This window comes from Hypanus sabinus, chromosome 8 (assembly GCF_030144855.1).
Source record: "Hypanus sabinus isolate sHypSab1 chromosome 8, sHypSab1.hap1, whole genome shotgun sequence".
Lineage (NCBI taxonomy): Eukaryota > Metazoa > Chordata > Chondrichthyes > Myliobatiformes > Dasyatidae > Hypanus > Hypanus sabinus.
This window is the reverse complement of record NC_082713.1, coordinates 147,285,244-147,307,732: the sequence shown is the minus strand read 5'-3', so window position 1 is coordinate 147,307,732 and position 22,489 is coordinate 147,285,244. Positions and strand designations below refer to the sequence as shown.

At 41.8% G+C, this 22,489-nt stretch overlaps 1 protein-coding gene across 1 annotated transcript in view; it reads right to left on the bottom strand.

Moving 5' to 3' along the window:
* Window positions 1–11,537: 11,537 nt before the first annotated feature.
* The window catches only part of mtpn (myotrophin), a 79,723-nt gene continuing 68,771 nt past the window's right edge, over window positions 11,538–22,489 (bottom strand). The window contains exon 6 of the mRNA XM_059978192.1: window positions 11,538–12,305. Coding sequence (XP_059834175.1) covers window positions 12,219–12,305 — 87 coding nt within the window. The 3' untranslated portion in view covers window positions 11,538–12,218. The remainder of the gene's footprint in view (window positions 12,306–22,489) is intronic.

The following is a 22,489-nucleotide window of genomic DNA, read 5'->3' as shown; positions in this document are numbered from 1 at the left end:
CCACATATGAGACTGCTTAACAAGCTATGAGCCCATGGTATTACATGAAAGATTCTAGCATGGATAAAGCAGTGGCTGATTTGCAGGAGGTGATGAGGGGGGGATAAAGGGAGCTTTTTCTGACTGGCTGTTGGTGACCGGTGGAGTTCCACAGGGGTCTGTGTTGGGATCAATTCTTTACATTATAAGACAATGATTTGGATGATGGAATTGATGGCTTTGTTGCAAAGTTTTCAGACAATATGAAGATAGGTGGAGGGGCAGATAGTTTTGAGGAAGTAGAGCAGCTACAGGAGGACTCAGACAGATTAGGAGAATGGGCAAAGAAATGGCAGATCGAATACAGTGTTGGGAAGTGTAAGGTTATGCACTTCAGTAGAAGAAATAATTTTTTTATTTTTCCAAATGGAGAGAAAATACAAAAAAAACTGAGGTGCAAAGGGACTTGGGAGTCCTTGTGCAGGATTTGCTGAAGGCTAATTTGCAGGTTGACTGTGGTGAGGAAGGGAAATACAATGTTAGTATTCACAAGGACTAGAATATAAAAGCAAGGATGTAATGTTGAAACTTTATAAAGCACTGGTGAGGCCTCACTTGGAGTATTGTGAGATGGTTTGGGCCCCTTATCTTAGGGAGGATGTGCTGAAACTGGAGAAGGTTCAAAGGAAGTTCACGAAAATGATTCCAGGGTTGAATCGTTCGTCATATGAAGAGTGTTTGATGGCTCTGGGCCTGTATTCACTAGAATTCAGAAGAATGAGGGGTGACCCCATTAAATCCTATCGAATGGTGAAAGGCCTTGATAGAGTGGATGTGGGGAGGATGTTTCCTATGGTGGAAGAGTATAAGATCAGAGGATATAGCCTCAGAATAGAGGGGCATCCTTTTATAATGAAGAAAAGGAGGAATTTTTTAGCCAAAGAGTGGTGAATCTGTGGAATTCTTTGCTACAGGCAGCTGTGGAGATCAAGTCTTTATGTATATTTAAGGCAGAGGATGGTAGATTCTTGAAAGGCCGAAGTATGAAGGGATACAGGTAGAAGGCAGGTGATTGGGGCTGAGATGAAAATTGGATCAGCCATGATGGAATGGCAGAGAAGACACAATGGGCCAAATGGCCTATTTCTGGTCCTATATCTAATCATCTTATTTGGAGAAGCAAAGTCTTTTGGAGACAGTTTTATGAGGAGCAGGTCATCCCTCACGAGTCTAATTGTTTTCCGAGTAGATTACAAAACAATTGATGGTAGAGTGGTGTTTATGGATTTTAGTAAGGCCTTTGACAAGGTTGCCCATGGTAAGCTCATTCAAAAAGTCATGAGGCATGGAGTATACCAAAACCTGCCGGCATGGATTCGGAATTGCTTGCCCACAGAAGGCAGAGGGTGGTAAAAGATGGAGTGTATTCTGCCTGGAGGCTGATGCCAAACGGTGTTCCTCCAGGACCTTTAGTCTTTGAGATTCAGAGTTTTAGAAAATTACAACACAGAAACAGGCCCTTCAGCCCATCTGGTCCATGGCGAACCATACAGACTGTGTAGTCCCATAGATCTGCACCAGGACCATAGCCCTCCATACCACTCCCATCCATGTACCTATCCAAATTGAAATCGCATCCACCACTTGAGTTAGCTACTCGTCCACACTCTGATGACCCTTTTTTTTCTTCTTTATAAGTGACTTTGATAAAGAAGTGGAATGGTAGGTCAGTAAGTTTGCTGGTGACATGAAGGTTGGATAGTGCATAAGTTTATTGTATGTTACAACAGGATATAGACAGGTTGCAGAGTGGGCTGAGAGTGGTAGATGCAGTTAAATCTAGAAAAGTGTTAAGTGATTCATCTTGAAAAACTGAACTTGAGGCAAAACACAAGCTTAATGGCAGGATTCTTAGCAGTGTTAAAAAAAAGGGATCTTGGCATTCAAGAAAATAGATTCCTTAAAGTTGATATGCAATTGATTGGCTGATAATGGTGGTGTATGATGAGTTGGCCTTCAGTAGTTGGGGGATTAAGTTCAAGAGTGCAAAGAAATGTTGCTGCTCTACAAAACTCTGGTTAGGCCACACTTGGAATACTGTTTTCAGTTCTGGTCACTTCATAATAGGTAGAAAGTGAACCTTTAGAAAGGGTGGAGATATGTGTGAAGAGATTATGCTTAATTTACCAGGATGCTCTCTGGACTAGAAAACATGACGTGAGAAAATGTTGAGTGAACTAGAACTAGAGGAGGAGAGGTGTAGGTAGAGTTGACATCCAGCACCTTTTCCCCAGCATAATATTGGCCGATACCAGAGTACATTGGTCTTGGGTGAGTGGAGGAATAGATTAGAGAGATATACAGAGTGGTAGGTGCCTGAAATATACTGTTACGAGTGGTGGTAGAGGCTTAAAGAATAGGGAAATTTAAAAGTGATAGAGCCAGGGATTACAAAAATGTAGGAATACGGACTGTGTAGGAGAGAATGGTTAGATTGATCTTGGAATCTCACTGGCTCTTAACTTGGCTTTGGACTACCTGCACAACAGCAATGCCTATTTCACTGCTGAGTGTCTGTTACACCCCTGGCACTTAAGGCAGCAATGAAAATCTTCCATCTCTGTCTGCCCTTGGCCTTCTTCTCTATCTTGCCCCAGGTGTGGTTCAAGGTCCTCTTTTCTGCCTCTATGGTACGGCACCAAGTTGCCTTTGTTCTCCCGTGTTTGCTCAGCCCTTCAGGGGTTTAATTAAGTGCTACCTTTATGATAGAGTTGGCTTCTCTTCTTATCATGTGCCCATCTCCTCGTGATGATTATGGTCATGCCCTATTCCCTCAGTGTCACCAAGAGGACGTGGTTGGAGATCTTTCTTGGCTAGAAAAAATGGAGGATTTTCTGGAGGCTCGTGGTGTGGAATGATGACAGCTTGGCAAAGTCAGTTTCTGTCATGCACCAGCATTCTGAGCAGTACAAGAATGTGGACAGGGCACAGCTCTGGTACAACTTCACTGTACTTGGTTCATCTCCATATGTTGCTCATTGATCTGAAGACATTTCTAGCTTTGCTGAGTGGGCACTGAATGTTGTCCTTGGTCCTACCATCCTGCTGAGTGATGCTGCCCTGGTAGGTGAATCTACCAGAGCTGGGAACATTGATGCCACATGCCTTGAGGGGAGGAGGAGACTCTACATTGAGGGTCATAATCTCCATCATTTTCTGAGTCCAACCTGTCCACCAAATGTACACAGGCACTGAGTTTTCATCTTGCATGTGCTGGTATGTATGTGATAGTAATGTGAGGGCATCCACAAAGTCAAGGTCTTCCAAAGTAGAGAATAGAGTTCACCTAGTGCCTCTCTGCTTATCTTTCATTGTTTGCCTCATAACCCTGTCAATCACCAGGCTAAATAATATCACTGATATCACACAGCCTTGGCTGACTCCTGTCCTAACTTCAAAACTCAAACTGCAGTCCACAACTGTGTAGGTGAAGTTAGCATAGAATTTCTGGATAAACTGGACAATTTTGGAAGGAACCCCTTATAATCTGAGAATTTGCCAAAGGCTCTCCCTGTCTTTGTTATCAAAAGCCATTTCAGAGTTCACAAAATTCACATACAGTGTCTCTGCCACTTTGTGCACTGCTCTCTGATGTTACACAGTGTGAATGTCTGCTTGACACAGTCTCTGTTCCTCCTGGAGCCAGCTTGCTCCTTCTTCAAGCACACATCGACAGCATCTGTAATCTGTTGGACAATGACTTTGGTGAGAATCTTGCTGGGCACTGACCAAAGTGTGATACCATGCCAGAGTCCAGAATCCAGATGCCAGAATCGCTTGGTGCTTCTTTCTTAAAAGGATCCTTTGTCCAGATTCTGGGTAATTGTCCCCATTCCAGATGATAGTGAACAGCAGGTGCAGGATGGTTGCTGCAACCTTTGGTTCAGCTTTGAAGAGTCGGAGTTCAAATTACCATGTCCTGGAGATTTGCAGTTCTTTGATGATTTAATTGCAGGGTGGATTGTGCTGATGTTGAGATCCTCTGCTGCCTCTTGTATGTCAGGTTCTTCATTTGGTGATGGTCTACCAGTAGCACTAGACCAGTCATGTTCACCTGCTTCCCTTTCAACCTGACTCTCATCAGCCTACTGTTGATTGCTTTCCACTCCAGCAAGCACTTCTCAATGCCTTTCTTTGAAATGACATCTACACCATCATGATGCGGGCCATCTTCCCTTCCTGAGTAAAAAACTGTTTCACCATTTGCTGCCTTTAGTCTGTCAAACTCCATCCATCTGCTTTCACTGATGCCTTGTATATGTAGGTACAGTGCCTATAAAAATTATTTCTCTCTCTTGGAAGTTTTCACGTTTTATTGTTTTACAACATTGAATCATGTGGACTTCATTTTGACACTGATTGTCAGAAAAAGACTTTTGTGTCAAAGTGAGAATGGATTTCTTCAAAGCTATCTGGATTAATTACAAATATAAAACATAGAAAAAATGATTGCTTAAATATTCACTCTCCCTTAATGTGACACACCAAATCATCACTGGTACAGCCAATTGGTTTTAGAAGTCACATTGTTAACTGGAGATCAACAGAGTGCAGTTAAGGTGTGAGCCAGTATCTTGGCAAAAACTACACCATGAGGGCAAAAGAATACTCCAAGCAACTCTTTGAAAAGGTAATTGAAAAGTGCAAGTCAGGAGATGGATACAAGAAAATTTCCAAGTCATGGAATATCACTTGGAGTACAGATAAGTCAATCAACAAGAAATGGAAAGAACATCTGCCTAGAGCAGGCCATTCTTAAAATATGAGTGACTGTGCAAGAAGGGTCTAGCGAGGGAGGCCACCAAAGAACCTATGACAACTCTGGAGGAGTTACAAGCTTCAGTGACTGACATGGGAGAGACTACGCATACAACTCTCGCCCAGCTGCTTCTCCAGTTGCAGCATTATGGAGGGTGGCAAAGAGAAAGCCACTGTTGAAAAAAACTCAGGTGAAGTCTTGACTAGAGTTTGCCAGAAACATGTGGGAGACCCTGAAGTCAGCTGGAAGAAGGTTCTGTGGTCTGATGAATCCAAAATTGAGCTTTTTGACCATCAGAGTAAATGCTATGTTTGGCAAAAGCCAAACACCACATATCATCAAAAACACACTATCCCTACCGTGATGCATGATGGTGACTGCATCATGCTCTGGGGATGTTTCAGTGCAACAGGCCCTAGAAGGCTTATGAAGGAAGAGGATGAAATGAATACAAAAAAATACAGGGAAATCCTTGAGGAAAACCTGATGCAGTCAGCAAGAGAACTGTGACTTGGGAGATTTTTTTTCCCCCAGCAAGACAATAACCCCAAGCATGAAGCCAAAGCTACATAGGAATGACTTAAAAACAAAAAAGTTGATGTCCTGGAGTGGCCAAGTCAAGACTTCAATCCAATTGAAAATTTGTGGCTGGACTTGGAAAGGGCTGTTCACTCACAATCCCCATGCAACCTGACAGAGCTTGAACAGTTTTATGAAGAAGAATATGGTAAAATTGCAGTGTTCAGATGTGCAAAGGTGATAGAGACCCATCCACACAGACTCAGGGTTGTAATTGCTACCAAAGGTGCATCTACTAAATACTGACTTGAAGAGGGTGAATATTTATGCAATCAATTGTTTTGTGCTTTATATTTGTAATTAATTTACCGGTAGATCAATTGTGGAAATGTTTTCACTTTGACACGAAACAGTCTTTTTCTGTTGATCTGTGTCGAAAAAACCTGATTAAATCCACTGATTAAATGTTGGAAAAGAATACATTAACATTTCCAAGGGATGGACACTATATTTGTGCTAGTTTGCCAGTGTTGTACATGGCTTGTACATTCCAAAAAAAAAACCTATTTTGGTCTTGATCTTGGCAGTGTTCAATGCTTCGTTCATCATGCCAGTAGCTTCCTCTCAGTTTTCACTACTGTCAGTTATAAACATCCTGGGAGGGCAGTCAGGAATACTGTCACACATAGATATGGATTCTTAATTGCTGTTTCTGTAACAAAATGTTATTTATAACCATATAACAATTACAGCACAGAAACAGGCCATCTCGGCCCTTCTAGTCTGTGCCAAACGATTACTCTCACCTAGACCCACCGACCTGCACTCAGCCCATAACCCTCCATTCCTTTCCTGTCCATATACCTAACCAATTTTACTTTAAATGACACTATCCATCCTGCCTCTACCACTTCTACTGAAAGCTCGTTCCACACAGCTACCACTCTCTGAGTATAGTTCCCTCTTGTGTTTCCCCTAAACTTTTGCCCCTTAACTCTCAACTCATGTCCTCTTGTTTGAATCTCCGCTACTCTCAATGGAACGAGCCTATCCACGTCAACTCTATCTATTCCCCTCATAATTTTAAATACCTCTATCAAGTCCACCTCAACCTTCTATGCTCCAAAGAATAAAGACCTAACTTGTTCAACCTTTCTCTGTAACTTAGGTGCTGAAACCCAGGTAACATGCTAGAAAATCTTCTCTGTACTCTCTCTATTTTGTTGACATCTTTCCTATTATTCGGTGACTAGAACTGTACACAATACTCCAAATTTGGCCTTACCAATGCCTTGTACAATTTTAACATTACGTCCCAACTCCTATACTCAATGCTCTGATTTATAAAGGGCAGCATACCAAAAGCTTTCTTCACCACCCTATCCACATGAGATTCCACCTTCAGGGAACTATGCACCATTATTCCTAGATCACTCTGTTCTACTGCATTCCTCAATGCCCTACCATTTACCATGTATATCCTATTATGATTAGTCCTACCAAAATGTAGCACCTCACACTTACCAGCATTAAACTCCATCTGCCATCTTTCAGCCCACTCTTCTAACTGGCTTAAATCTCTCTGCAAGCTTTGAAAACCTACTTCATTATCCACAATGCCACCTATCTTAGTATCATCTGCATACTTACTAATCCAATTTACCACCCCATCATCCAGATCATTAATGTATATGACAAACAACATTGGACCCAGTACAGATCCCTGAGGCAGACCACTAGTCACCGGCCTCCAACCTGACAAACAGTTATCCATCACTACTCTCTGGCATCTCCCATCCAGCCACTGTTGAATCCATTTTACTACTTCAATATTAATACCTAACGATTGAACCTTCTGTGTGGAACCTGATCAAAGGCCTTATAGACAACATCCACTGCTTTACCCTCATCAATTTTCTAAGTAACCTCTTCAAAATATTCAATAAGATTTGTCAAACATGACCTTCCACACACAAATCCATGTTGACTGTTCCTAAACAAGTCAAGTCACTTTTATTGTCATTTCGACTATAACTGCTGGTACAGTACCTAGTAAAAATGAGACAACATTTTTCAGGACCATGGTGTTACATGACACAGTAAAAATACTAGACTGAACTACGTAAAAAAAAACACAGAGAAAGCTACGCTAGACTACAGACCTACCCAGGACTGCGTCAAGTGCACAAAAACGGTGCAGGTATTACAACAAATAATAAACAGGACAATAGGGCAGTAAGGTGTCAGTCCAGGCTCTGGGTATTGAGAAGTATGATAGCTTGGGGGAAGAAAATGTTACATAGTCTGGTCGTGAGAGCCTGAATGCTTTGGATCCTTTCCCCAGATGGCAGGAGGGAGAAGAGATTTTATGAGGGGTGCATGGGGTCCTTCATAATGTTGTTTCCTTTGTGGATGTAGCGTATAGTGTAAATGTCCGTGATGGCAGAAAGAGAGACCCCAACGATCTTCTCAGTTGACCTCACTATCCGCTGCAGGGTCTTGCGATCTGAGATGGTGCAATTTCCAAACCAGGCAGTGATGCAGCTGCCCAGGATGCTCTCAATACAACCCCTGTAGAATGTGATGAGGATAGGGGGTGGGAGATGGACTTTCCTCAGCCTTCGCAGAAAGTAGAGACGCTGCTGGGCTTTCTTTGCTATGGAGCTGGTGTTGAGGGACCAGGTGAACACCAAGAATTTGGTGCTCTTTACGATCTCTACCGAGGAGCCGTTGATGTTCAGCAGGGAGTGGTTGCTCCGTGCCCTCCTTAAGTCAACAACCATCTCTTTTGTTTTGTTCACATTAAGATTCAGGTTGTTGACTCTGCACCAGTCCGTTAACCACTGCACCTCCTCTCTGTAAGCTGACTCATTGTTCTGTAAGCCCACCACGGTCATCTCATCGGCAAATTTGATGATATGGTTTGAGCTGTGTGTTGCAGCACAGTTGTGGGTCAGCAGAGTGAACAGCAGTGGACTGAGCATACAGCCCTGGGGAGCCCCCATGCTCAGTGTGATGGTGTTGGAGATGCTGCTACTGATCTGGACTGACTATGGTCTCCCAGTCAGGAAGTCTAGGATCCAGTTGCAGAAGGAGGGGTTCAGGCCCAGTAGGCTCAGCTTTCCAATCAATTTCTGAGGGATGATTGTGTTGAATGCTGAACTGAAGTCTATGAACAGCATCCGAACGTGTCTTTTTTTGTCCAGATGGTTTAGGGCCAGGTGGAGTGTGGTGGCAATGGCATCATCTGTTGAGCGGTTGGGACGGTACGCAAACTGCAGGGGGTCCATTGAGGGGGGCAGCAGGGTCTTGATATGCCTCATGACGAGCCTCTCAAAACGCTTCATGATGATGGATGTAAATGCAACAGGACGGTAGTCATTTCGGCAGGACACTGAAGATTTCTTCGGCACGGGGACAATGGTGGCAGCCTTGAAGCACGTTGGAATGGTGGTGCTGCTCAGATAAATGTTGAAGATGTCAATGAGAACATCTGCTAGCTGGTCTGCACACCCTCTGAGCACTCTACCAGGGATGTTGTCTGGTCCAGCAGCCTTCTGTGGGTTGACCCTGCACAGTATTCTTCTCATGTCGGCCACGGTGAGACACAACACCTGGTCATTTGTAGGAGGGGTGGACTTTCTCGCCACCACATAGTTTTCCACCTCAAACCCGGTGTAGAAATTATTCAGCGTGTCTGGGATGGAGGCATCACCTGCACAGTCAGGTGATGTCTTGTAATTGGTGATGTCCTGGATGCCCTTCCACATGCCTCGCTGTCCTGGAAGTGGCTGTGGATTAGCTGGGCGTGTGCACACTTTGCCCCTCTGATGGCTCGGAACAGTTTGGTCCTTGCTGTTGTTAGAGCTGCCTTGTCGCCTACTCTGAAGGCGGAGTTGCGGGACCTCAGCAGGGCACGCACCTCGGCGGTCATCCATGGCTTCTGGTTGGCACATATAGTGATGGTCTTGGACAGAGTAACATCATCAATGCACTTGCTGATGTAGCTGGTCACTGATGCTGTGTACTCCTCTAAGTTGGTAGAGTCGCCATAGGTTGCAGCCTCCCTGAACATGTGCCGGTCAGTGTGCTCAAAGCAGTCTTGAAGAGCAGAGATTCCTCCTGCTGGCCGGGTTTTCACCTGCTTCTGAACTGGTCTGGAGCGCCAGACACTGTCTACCCAGATAACTATACATATACCATCTCTAAGAATACTTTCCATTAATTTACCCACCACTGACATCAAACTTACAGGCCTATAATTGCTAGGTTTACTCTTAGAACCCTTTTTAAACGATGGAACAACACGAACAATATGCCAATCCTCCGGCATCATCCCCGTTTCTAATGACATTTGAAATATTTCCGTCAGAGCCCCTGCTATTTCTACACTAACTTCCCTCAAGGTCCTAGGGAATATCCTGTCAGAGATTTATCCTTTTATATTCCTTAAAAGCGCCAGTACTTCCTCCTCATCCCTTTGATTCTATCACACCTGAAGCAACAAAATTTGATCATTCAAGACTGTTAGCCCTGAGCCTGGAAGACGGTGGACCACTTTCAGTCTGCTCTACCCTTTGACTTGTTTGGCATGGGTGACTGTATCAGGAGACAAAGCTCAAGGCTCTGACTCCAGCCAGCAGAGCTCTCTGGGTCATTAATGCATAGGTATTCCCCCTTCCTCATAGGGTTTGGAGGCAAAGGTGGAATACCTATGCAGGCTGCTGTTTATTGATTACAGCTCAGCATTCACCAAGTTCCATAACCCTGGGCATCTGTACCTCCCTCTGCAATTGGAACCTTGCTGTCCCCATCGGAAGATCACAGTCAGTGTAAGTCAGAAACAGACAGTCAACACTCAAGGATGAATGCTTAATCCACTGCTGAACTCTTTCTGCACCCACAACTGTGTGAATAGGCAGAGCTCAAATGCCATTGAGAAATTTACCAATAACATTATTGTTGGTAGAATTTCAGATGGTGATGAGGAAGGACACAGGAGTGAGAGATCAGCTGGTTATGTGGTGTTGAAACAACCATCTTGCATTGAATGTCTATCAGACCAAGGAACTGAATGTGGACTTCGGGAAGGGAAGTTAAGGGAACACAGAACAGTCCTCATCAGTGGAAAGGCTGAGTAGTTTCAAGTTCCTGGGTGTAACACCTCTGAAGATCTATCCTGGGCCCAACATATTGATGTAACTACAAAGAAGGAATAGCAGTGGCTATATTTCTTTAGGAATTTGCTAAGACTTGGTATGTCACCATAGGCATTTGCAAATTTCTACAGATGTACTGTGGGGAGCATTGACTGGTTGCATCACTGTCTGGTATGGCGGGGCCACTGCACAGGTTTGGAAAAAGCTGTAGAAAGTTACAACTGAGCCACCTCCATTATAGGTACAGGCCTCCCCAGCACTGAGGACCTCCTCAAAAGGAGATGCTTCAAAAAGGCAGCATCTGTCACAATCATCGAAGATGTGCCTTCTTCTCATTGTTACCGTCAAGACACACTCAATGTTTTAAGAACAGCTTATTCCCTACCACCATCAGATTTCTGAATGGACAATGAACCCATGTTGAGTACCTCATCATTTTTTTTTTGGTTTTTAAAGGTTTTTGTGCTTATAATTTAATTTGTATATCTTATTAAAATTTATTTTTTCCAAATTGGGGGAAGCCAGAGATTGGTAGCGGATGGTTCCCTCCCTGACTGGAGCCCCGTCACTAGAGAAGTGTCACAGGGATCAGTGCTGGGTCCACTTCTTCACTCAGAAGGTCAGTGTGGAATGAGCTGCCAGCACAAGTGGTACAGGTGAGCTTGATTTCAACGCTTAAGTGAAGTTTGGATAGGTACATGGATGGTAGGGGTATGGAAGGCTATGGTCCAATGCAGATCGATGGGAGTACAGTAGTCAGTTTAAAAGGTTTTAGCATGACGGGCCTGTTTCTATGCTGTACTTTTCTATAACTAATTATGTATTGTGGTGTACTGCTGGAAAACATACTTTACAACATATAGCAGTGATATTAAACTTGATTCTGAACACATTATTACTAGTCTACACACTCACTAACTTGGATAAAAGGGCCTGTGTTATGCTACACTGTTCTATGTTGTATTATTTGGAGATGAGATTGGTTGTGATCCCATTGAATGGTGAAGTAGGCATGATGACCTATTGCAGTATGCCATGTCCACAGAATAAGTAGAACAACACAGTTTGCACACCTTTATTTTTTTTAAAACAGATTTCTCAAGTCATTGATTAGGCAACAGGAATAGTGGCAGCTCATCACTCAGTTATCCAATTGTTATCACGATTATACTTAGAACTGTTTTATTTATGACACTGAAGAATCAGTATAGTTCACATGATAATCATTAAACAAAACACTTGGAAGTTTTCGTCAAAACAATGAGGCTCCATCATTGTCAATTTCTCAAAAGCTGGAAATAAGGCACCAATGCTTAGGGTGCTATAGTAGGGCAACACAATAAATCTCTGCTTACTCTCTAGATAAATTTTCAGCATCATCACTTAAAGGATTTCTTCTTCACTTTATGGTCCACAACATAGAAACTCAAGACTGAGCGAACTAAACTCAGGAAAATGGGTATTTGCTGAATAATCGTGATATTAACAGCTTTCAATAGTTGCAGCAATTTATTTTTGTGTTGAACTATCCCAAATCAAGGGTATGATCAGTCCATTGTACACTGCAAGAACTCTGATATTCATGTTAACTAAAGATGTCTGTAACTGTACAAAAACATGCTACAAACTTGTTTGTTTAGTCAGAATTAAAAGGTGCAACTGGAAGCAAAAGAAGTGAGTGAGAAGGAAGAAGAAAACAATGAGATGAGGCAGCACAAGGCCACAACAAAGCAAGACAACCGTCAATTGAAAAGTTCTTTCATTTCAGGAGTTGCAGCAACTTCACTACAGCTGCGTCCTTCAGGGAACTTTACAGTTTTATCAGCACCCTGCAGGGGAAAGATAGAAACAAGGCAAAATTAATTAGAAGCCAACTGACACTGTTTACAAGTATAAGAGCTAGACACTGTTTACAAGTATAAGAGCTAAACACTGTCTTCTGTTCAAAGTGAAACTATAATAAGGCACATCATAGCGTTCTAACACCTGGGGGAACAAAGCAATGGGACAAGCTTTAAAATAAATGTGTCTGCAGTCCATTAGCTCTATATAAATTATTCTGACTACCTGTGTGAAATTGACTACCAACAATTGTCATTAGTGTATAAAAAGTGATTCTTATCAAATTTTCAACCAATGATTCTCAAAATAATAAGTCATTCTGATTTCAACTATTCTCAAGCACATCTAAACTGATGACTAAATTTCCTCAATGCAGTTTCAATGCTCAGGAACAAGAATGAATCACTGATGTTTTAAACTCAAGAGCAATAGGAAAATAAAAGAAAAATGTTACTGTGTCCAGTGTGTCCTGTATATTGGTGAGACCTGATGTATATTGGAAGATTGCTTTGTCGAGCCCCTACGCTCCACCCGTCAGAAGAAGCGGGATCTCCCAGTGGCCACCCATTTTAATTCCACTTCCCATTCTGATATGTCAATCCATGGTCTCTTCTACTGTCGCAAAGAGGTCACACTCATTTGGAGGACCACCACCTTATATTCTGTCTGAGTAGCCTCCAACCTGATAGTATGAACATTGATTTCTCGAACTCTAGGTTAACATTCCCCCCTCCCCCACCTTCACCATTCCCCATCCCCTTTTCCCTCTCCCACCTTATCTCTTTGCCTGCCTATTACCACCCTCTGCAGGTCCTCTTCCCCCTTTTTCTTTCTTCAATGACCTTCTGTCCTCTCCTATTAGATTCCTCTTTCTCCAGCCATGTATCTCTTTCACCAATCGACTTCCCAGCTCTTTACTTCATCACTCCCCCCTTCCGGTTTCAGCTAACACCTTGTGTTTCTCCCTCCCCTCCTCCACCTTTTAAATCTACTCATCTGTTTTTCACCAGTCCTGCTGAAGGGTCTTGGCCCAGAACATCGACTGCACTCTTTTCCATAGATGCTGCCTGGCCTGCTGAGTTCTTCTAGTATTTTGTGTGTGCTGCAGATTTTCTCTTGTTTGTGATCATCAAATCAGATCAGTAACTAATTGCCTCATACATCTCGCAACAGATTAGTCATGACTTTTCTAAATATATTCATTCTGTACTAAATAATTAAAGTTTTAATCCAGAATGTTTCAGTTTTTCTTATCTGCTCATATATCACTAATATTCTGACCTTTAGGATTGTTTCAGAGCAAATATTTTCCATTGTAATACTTTTCTGAAATCTTAATAGCAGATCAACAATATATTTATATACCATGTGCTGAATTTAACTGGGTACCGCATTAAATATATTAACAATTGATAGAAAGTTTTCTTTGGATGCTCTTGGCAATACGTTAAATTAGTACAGTAAAGCAGCACAATGCATCTATTATATTTTCTGACAAATGAATGCTTTTCAAAGATTTGCACGGCCTGCTTTTTAACCATTGGTCTTGGGTACTGCAGCTCAGTCACAGTCAACTATGTTGGATCTTGACTAGTCAGTCACCATAGATACAGGTGTAGAGCCATCCCAGTGGTCTATTTCTTCTCTGTTCTCATAGCAAGCTGCTTATTCACTCTAGCCCCAGTGTTAATCCCACTGTCAAATGCTGTAAAAGGAGACATCCAATTGACTGAAATGTCTGCATTGGCACATATGTAATCAACACCTGATGCATGAATACAAATCAGAGATCACAGTAATTAACACTTATTTTGGGTGTGTGGTGGGAAGACACAGGAACTTGAAACCTTCATGTAGCATGTAACCTTCAGGAAGCATTATGAGGGCATTGTACTATAAAATGTGCCCTGTTCCCTTTATTCTTTAGCATATAAAAATGTGCTGCAATCTTGGATTGGGAAGCCTGTCTCTCGAGTGACTCCAAAAGCTGTTAGCTTGTCCCAAATAAAAGACTATTTTATATCTACCAGCTACATTCCTCCAGTGACTTTGTTCACATTACAACAGGGTTATCCAGTGGCTATCATAACAGCATTTACTTGACATTCCTATTGATGCTGGTCCAATCAGTCCTTAACTTGATTAGCTAATTTTATCAATACTGCAGGTTTTCCTCAAGCTTATTTTGGATTGTGATTGTACTTGTGTTTTGGGGTTGTGTTCATTTTTAAAAATTGATGTCTATAACCTGATCAGTTGAAACAACAATATAATAACCTTTGAGCAAAGAATTTTTAAACATTTGAATTAATGTAGGATTAAGGTCCCTTTATCAAGAGAGACTAATGGATGAGGCTGAAATTACTGCTAAGACTATAGGAATAATAGTAGAACACAAGAAAATAACCATGCCATTACAAGGTGCCTCCACTGGAGTCACAATTTTAAGAACTCCATTTAATTACAAAAGAAATACCTTAAGCAAAATGTATTCCTAGATACCAATGTCTGTTCATCAGTAAATGGAAGTTACAAATATATTGAATATTAAAGATAAGCAAAATTGATCCTTGCCTATTTACAGATACAGAATTTTCCAACAAATTTGTATATTAAGTATCTGCAATATTAAAAATACATTCTCAATTATTACAAAGACTATACATAATAACTAAGAAAATATGGAAACAAGACAACATTCATCTGACTAGAGTAATCAGACTTTAATTTCTGCTATATTTCCATAAATTGTTGTGGGTAGAGTAAGGAACTGCAAGGGTAAAAAGACCTTCATGGGAGTTACATACAGTTACCGAAACAGTAGTAAAGCGTGGTCTACAAATTACAAGGAAAGATAGAGAGAATGCATGCCAAAATGGAAACATTACAATAGCCATGGGGGATTTCAGTATGCAGCTAGATTGGGAAAATCAGCTTGGTGCTGGATCCCAAAAGAGGGAATTTTATAGAATGCCTATGAGATGGCCTTTTAGACAGCTTGTGGTTGAGCCCTCTACGGGATCAGCTATTCTGGATTTGGTGTCTTGCAATGAACTGGAATTGATTAGAGAGCTAAAGGTAAAGGAACTCTGAGGGACCAGTATACGATAAAATTCCCCTGCAATTTGAGAAAGAGATGCTAAAGTCAGATGTATCATTATTAAAGTGGAGTAAAGAGAATTACAGAGGCATGAGAGAGGAGCTGGACAAAATGGATTGGATAGGAACACTAGCAAAGATGATGGCAGAATAGGAAAGGCTGGAATTTTTGGAAGCAGTTTAGAAGCTGCGGGATATATATATCCCAAAGAGGAAGAAATATTCTAATGGTAGGATGACACAACCGTGTTTGACAAGAGAAGCCAAAGCCGACATAAAAGCCAATGAGAGGGAAAAGAATAGAGCAAAAATTGGTGGGAGTTTAGAGGATTGAAGAGTTTTTAAAAACCAACAGAAGGCAACCAAAGAAGACATAAGGTAAACATAGAATACAAAGATAAGCTAGCCAATAATATTACAGAGGATACCAAGAGTTTCTTCAGATCTATAAAGAGTAAAAGTGGGCCAAGAGTAGACATCGGACTGCTGGAAAATTATACTTGGAAGGGTTGTAATAGGGGGTAAGGAAATGGTGGACGAACTAAGTATTTTGCATCAGTCTTCACTGATGGACACTACACGTAAGCCGGAAGTTTCAGTGTCAGGGGGCAGAAGTGTATGAAGTTGCCATTACTAGGGAGAAGGTTCTTGGGAAATTGAAAGGTCTAATGGTAGATTAGTCCCCTGGACCAGGTGGTATACCCCAAGGGTTCTGAGAGAGCTAGCTGAAAACATTATAGAGGCATTAGCAATGATCAATTGATTCTGGCATGGTTCCAGAGGAATGGAAAATTGCAAATGCCACTCCACTCTTCAAGAAGGGAAAAAGACAGAAGAAAGGAAATTATAGGCTAGTTTGGCCTCAGTGGTTGGGAAGATGTTGCAATCAATTCTTAAGGATGTAGGTTTGGGATACTTGGAGGCACATGATAAAATAAGTCATAGTCAGCATGACTTCCTTAAGGGAAAATCTTGCTGGACAAATATGCTAGAATTTTTTGAAGAAATAACAAGTAGGATAGAATTGGTTGATGTTGTGTACTTGGATCTTCAGAAGGCCTTTGAGAAGGTGCCACATGAGGCTGCTTAACAAGCTATGAGCCTATGGCTACCTTTGGGAGGCCTGTATATGCCTGCAATCAGGCTTCTTTCATCCTTGCAGTTCTTAACTCTACCCACAAGGATTCAACATCTTCTAATCCCTTGTCACATCTTTCTACCGATTTGATGTCATTCTTTACCAGCAGAGCCATGTCATCCCCTCTACCTATGTTCCTATCCCTCCAATACAATGTGTAACTTTGAACATTCAGCTCCTAACTACAAACACCCTTCAACCACGATTTAGTGATGGCCACAACACCATGCCTGGCAATCTGTAATACTGCAACTAGATCATGCAACTTATTTCTTATACTCCATGCACTGAGATATAACACTTAATGTAATTGCTACCCTTTTTGATTCTGCATCCCTAATGCACTGATACTCACCCTGCTGGCTGCAATTACATCCTATCATCTGCCTGCCCATCTTGATAGCCTGTCTGCATGATACCTTTGCTTTTTTACCATCTTCCTATCCTGAGTCCCTTCGCTCTGGTTCCCAACTCCCTGCCAAATTAGTTTAAACCCTCCCCAACAGCTCTAACAAATCTGCCTGCGAGAATATTGGTTCTCCTCGGGTTCAGGTACAACCTATCACTTTTGAACAGGTCATACCTCCCCCAGAGGAGATCCCAATGATCCAAGAACCTGAAGCCCTGTCCCCATGCAACAGCTTCTCAGTCATACATTAACCTACCAATTCACCCTGTTGCTAACCTCACCAATGTGTGGCACATGCCGCAATCCAGAAATTACTACCCAGGACGTCCTGCTTCTCAGCTTTCTGCCTCACTCTCTAAATTCTCTTTTCAGGACCCCTTTGCTTTTCTTTCCTATGTCATTGGTAACAACATGTACCAAGACATCTGGCTGCTCTCCCTCCCTCTGCTAAATGTTGTGGACGTGATCTGGAATTCCCTGAAGCTGGCACCTGGGATGCAACATACCATTCACGCCCATAGAAACTCATTTGTTCCCCTATTGAGTCCCCTTTCACCTCCACTCCCCTCTTCTCCCTCTTTCCGTTTTACACCACGGACCAATGCTCAGTGCCAGTAACCCAGTCTCTGTGGCATTCCCCTGGGAGATCATCCAAACATCCCACAACAGTACCCAAAATGGTATACTTATTGAGGGGAATGGCTACAGGGATGCTCTGCACTATCTGCCTATTCACATTTCCATTTCTCCTGACAGTCAGTGAGCTACTCACCTCCTGCAGCTTTGGGGTGACTATTTCACTGTAACTCTGATCGAGTACCTCCTCACTCTCTCATACAAGCTGACAACCATCCAGCTGCTGCTCCACATTCCTAACATGGTCTTCAAGGAGCTGCAGCCAAATGCATTTCATGCAGATGTAGCTCCCTGGGGGACCCTGGCTCTCCCAGGACTCCAACATCCGGCATGAAGAACACACAACAGCCATTTACTACACTAGGTACAGTAAGTGAAAAATAAAGGAACCTTAACATAAGCTTACCAAGAGCCAAAATCTCTTTCAAGCTGAAGCCTCCTTTGAACCAAGGCTTGACATTCTTACTCTCACCATATCAAACATCTATCAATCAGAGGCACAATGCTCTATAGACAAGTCCATTCTTCATTCAATTGCAGATACTAGTGACTGCCACATTTCTGATTGTTTCTAGAAATTTTCCCACAAGAAGTTGAACAGATGTACAAGTGTACATTTACTTTTCCTAACCCCCTAACAAAATACCCTTGATCCTGTGCATTCATGTGATCCACATCAGGCCATGATGTAACCAGTCAGAATGCTCTCTATGGTTCATCTGTAGAAATTTGCTAGTCTTTGGTGACACACCAAACCTTTTCAAACTCCTAATGAAGTATAGTTACTAGAGACGTACTAGAAACATAGCCAAAAAATTTCAAAGCCAGTGAGATTAAAACTCTGTCCTGCCATAAACAGGACCCCTACCCAGCAAAGAGGAAGGTGCAGAGGTTATTTCACACTATTCCTAACCATTTAGGAAAGCTGAATACAACAAAGCCAATGGTTTTATCAAATGTAATCACAGTTGACAAATTTATTTGAATTTTTTGAGGATGATATAGGGGGGGTTGATGGAGGGTTTTTAGATTTCCAAAAGGCTTCTGGCAAGGTGCCATGTAAGATACTGATACATAAGTAAACTGCTCATGGTATTGGAGGAAGTATGTTGGCATGGATTGATAATTGGCTGTCATATAGAAAACACAGTAAGGATCAATGGGTCTTTTTCAGGATGGAACCATGTAACTACTGAAGTACCCCAGAATTGTTATGTTAGGTCCCTAAGTTTGCTGATGATTCAAAAGTAGGCGTGATCATGCAACAAGACATAGCTGGACAGCGTGACTGGATCAAAATCTAGCAAATGTACCAATGCGGGGGAGAATGAAATCATGCACTTCAATGGCAGATTATAGACAGACAGATTGCAAATTAATATAGTTCAAAGGGATTTAGGTATTCTGGTGCATGGATCTCAAAAAGTTACCAGACAGGTCCAATAGGTAGTTAAGGAGCTAAGCATCATGTTGGTCTTTACTGAAAAGGATTTGGAGTGCTGGAATAGGGATGTTTTGTACAGTATCTTGGTGAGGCCATAACAAGAGTGCGGTGCACAGCTTTGCTCTCCCTAAAGAGAATGATGTAATGAACAGAAATGGTCCACACCAGGCTCATTCTTGGGATGAGAGGAGTGTCCTAGCAGGAGCTGCTGGTCAGATTAGGTTTCTATTTCTTAGCACGATGAGCAGTGACTGTATTCAAACATACAAGATAGGGTAGATGTTGAATTGTGTTCTCTAGTGAGAGAGTTCGGAAAAAGGGAACTTAGCTGCAAAATCTCCCCAGCATCAACAACGCAGCTTAGTCAGGAAATTGTAGACTTACTTGCTGCTTGCCTGTGTTTAGGCACCACTCACTCTTATGCAAACTGTTACATATTGGTATAAAGAGCTCAATACTGATTCCAAAACGTGCTCCTTCATCTTCCTGTGTTCCTTCAGCACAGTACTGCTGCTACAAAACAACAAATCTCACATCATACAACTCTGATAATAAATCTGATTCTGATTCTGGCAGTCAATTCTTTGCCAAGATCCAATTTTTTGATTATCCACAGAGAAATGTGCTGTTTAAAATACTATTTTCTCCTTTATGGTTGGACCAAGCTGCATAGATGTATATTGGAAAAATAACTTAGGAAAAAAAAGACATTTAGGAAAAATGAAAAATTCCTGATCATGTCAGCTATCAGTTGTCAGTCTGAAAGATGCGTTTTTGCTGTTTAAGCACAATTTTTTTCTTTTATTGATCAATTGGCAGACTTGAAATTAACATCATCTCAATGTGTGGACATCATGCACTTAACTTGATGCTCATGCAATTGGATACTCATCAACACCTGCTTTCTGCAATTGCAACCAGGTGTGAGGGGCCTTATAGAGCAACAGCACAGCAAGAAAGCCTTTGAGAGAGTAAACAGGAACTGAGCAAGTTAAAAAGAAAGTATACAAAAAGTATATGGAGTTATTAAAAGTGAAAAACAGTACTGAGATATGCAAATCAGGAGAATTTCAGATTTGACACATCCTGATACTTTAATGAACTGCATCCAGAACAGTAGTTAAGTGCTTATAACTGACCTCAGCAAAAAGCACCAAGGAAAAAAAAACAAAGCTCCTGAACTTTATAGATATATTTAAAGAACAGCTGATATCTCTGCTATGGATATAAAAATAGCCAATCAATGCCTATAAGAAATTCAGATAATCGAGGCTGATTTGGACAGCTAAGAGTTTATGATACTCACTACATGACCTTATGCTCAATCCTCCAGCTCACCACAAATGCAACATGCTGCAGTTATTTTTAGCCAGATGGCTGCCATTGAGAGATAATTCCACAAGGTGGCATGAAAGGTGTTATATATATCTTACACAACCCTACGGAAATCCCACCAGGAATGGGGCAAAATGAACAGCTGCCATTATTTATTTTTCCTTTGACAATTAAATTCCTTGTAAATTTTCATAATATTTCAAGGAGCAAGATCTGTAGCCCCGACTCAATGCCTGTAAGAATCTCTTACAACTTCATAGCAGAACTCGAATGGAATGCTTTTCTTGGCTGACACCACTCTCTATTTAGTGTCCTACCTAAAAACAAGCATTTATACATTATATCTTGTTCATCAAAAAACAGATAAAGTAACCTGGAAAATAATTCCAAGAAGGGCCATTCTTGGATTTTGTCCACATGCAGGATTCACTGCAATTATAATAAACATCAGTAATTAAGAACTGTACGTTTATAATCAAATTCAACAGCTTGAGAAACCTTTCCTGAAGTTACTTTATCTACAAAACATCAATTTCATGATCTTTATTATCAGAGAAGTTCCTAATAAGAGATTCACAAGGCAAAGAGAGCAACAGAACATGAGATGACAGAAATTGAAAGTACAGAGAAAGAAACTACAAATGTTAATTTAATAAGATTATATGGTGTTATAAAAGATCATTGTAACCAGGTTAACACATTGAGGGACCGATCAAAACAGCAGCACTATATTGCTGTTCAGAGAACCAGAGGGACAGAAGATAGTGCTCCCATAGCCAGGTTACCAGGTCATGGTAAGGGAGTTGTCTGAAAAGGAAGGGTTTGCTCCCGATTAATGGAACCATAGACAGTGCTCTTGACAAGTGACACCAGTGCCTATATGCAAGGCTGGAAACACTAGACTCAGGTTAAAGCGTATGGCTGTCCCTCTACAGGCAGCCCAATGGACCAAGTCTACCCAGCAACAATATCATTACCGAGAATCTAATTAATTGAACACCAGTCTGTTGCTTCACATCTGACCAATTTTAATAGAAGCAGCACACACAAAGTGCTGGAAGAACAGAGAACGTCAGGCAGTTTAGAAAGGAATAAGTAGTCAATGGTTTGAGCCAAGACTCTTCATAAGGGCTGGAAATAAGGGGGAAAAGCCAGAATTAGATGGTGGGGAGGGGAAGGAGTACAAGCTAGAAGATGATAGTTGAAAACAGTTGGGTGGGGGAATGAAATGAGAAGTTAGGAAGTGATAGTTAGAAAAGATAAAGGGCTGAAGAAGGAATCTTTATAGGAGAGGACCATGGGAGAAAGGGAAGGAAGAGGGGCATCAGAGGTATGTGATAGGAAGTTAAGAGAAGAGATACGAGGTACCAGAGTGGGGAATGAAAGAAGAGGGAAGGGGGAGGGAGAAAAATGATCAGAATTTAGATAAATCAATGTCATTGAACCATCAGTTTGGAGGCTACCCAGACAGAATATGAGGTGTTGCTTTTCCAACTTGAGAGTGGCCTTATCATTGCAGTAGTGGAGGCCCTGGATCAACATTCCGGAATGGGGATTGGAATTAAAATGATTGGCCACTGGGATCTCCTGCTTGTTTGTAAAAGGTGCTCAACAAAGCAGACCACAATCTACATTGGTTCTCACCAATGTAGAGGCCGCATCAAGTCTACAGGATATAGTAGATGATCCCAACAGATTGTAGGTGAAATGTTACCTGGAAGGACTAAAGGAGGTGAGGGAAGAGGTAAATGGGCAAGTGTAGTACTTCTTCCCCTTGCAGAGGTAAGTGCCAGGACAGACATTAGTGGGGAGGAAGGAATGGTCAAAGGGAATCACAGAGAGAGTGGTCCTTGTGGAAAGTAGAGAGTGGGATTGAGGTAATGGTGTATTTGGCGATTGGATCCTGTTGAAGATGGTGGAAGACGTGGAGAATGACATGCTGGGTGCAAAAACTCATGGAGTGGCAATCAATTACCATCAGCTCAAGACTGTGTGCTTAGCCCCTACTCTACTCACTTTATATTTATGACTGTGAGGCTATACACAGCTCCAATATCATATTTAATTTTGCTGTGGACTGAATCAAAGTTGGTGACAAATCTGTACATAG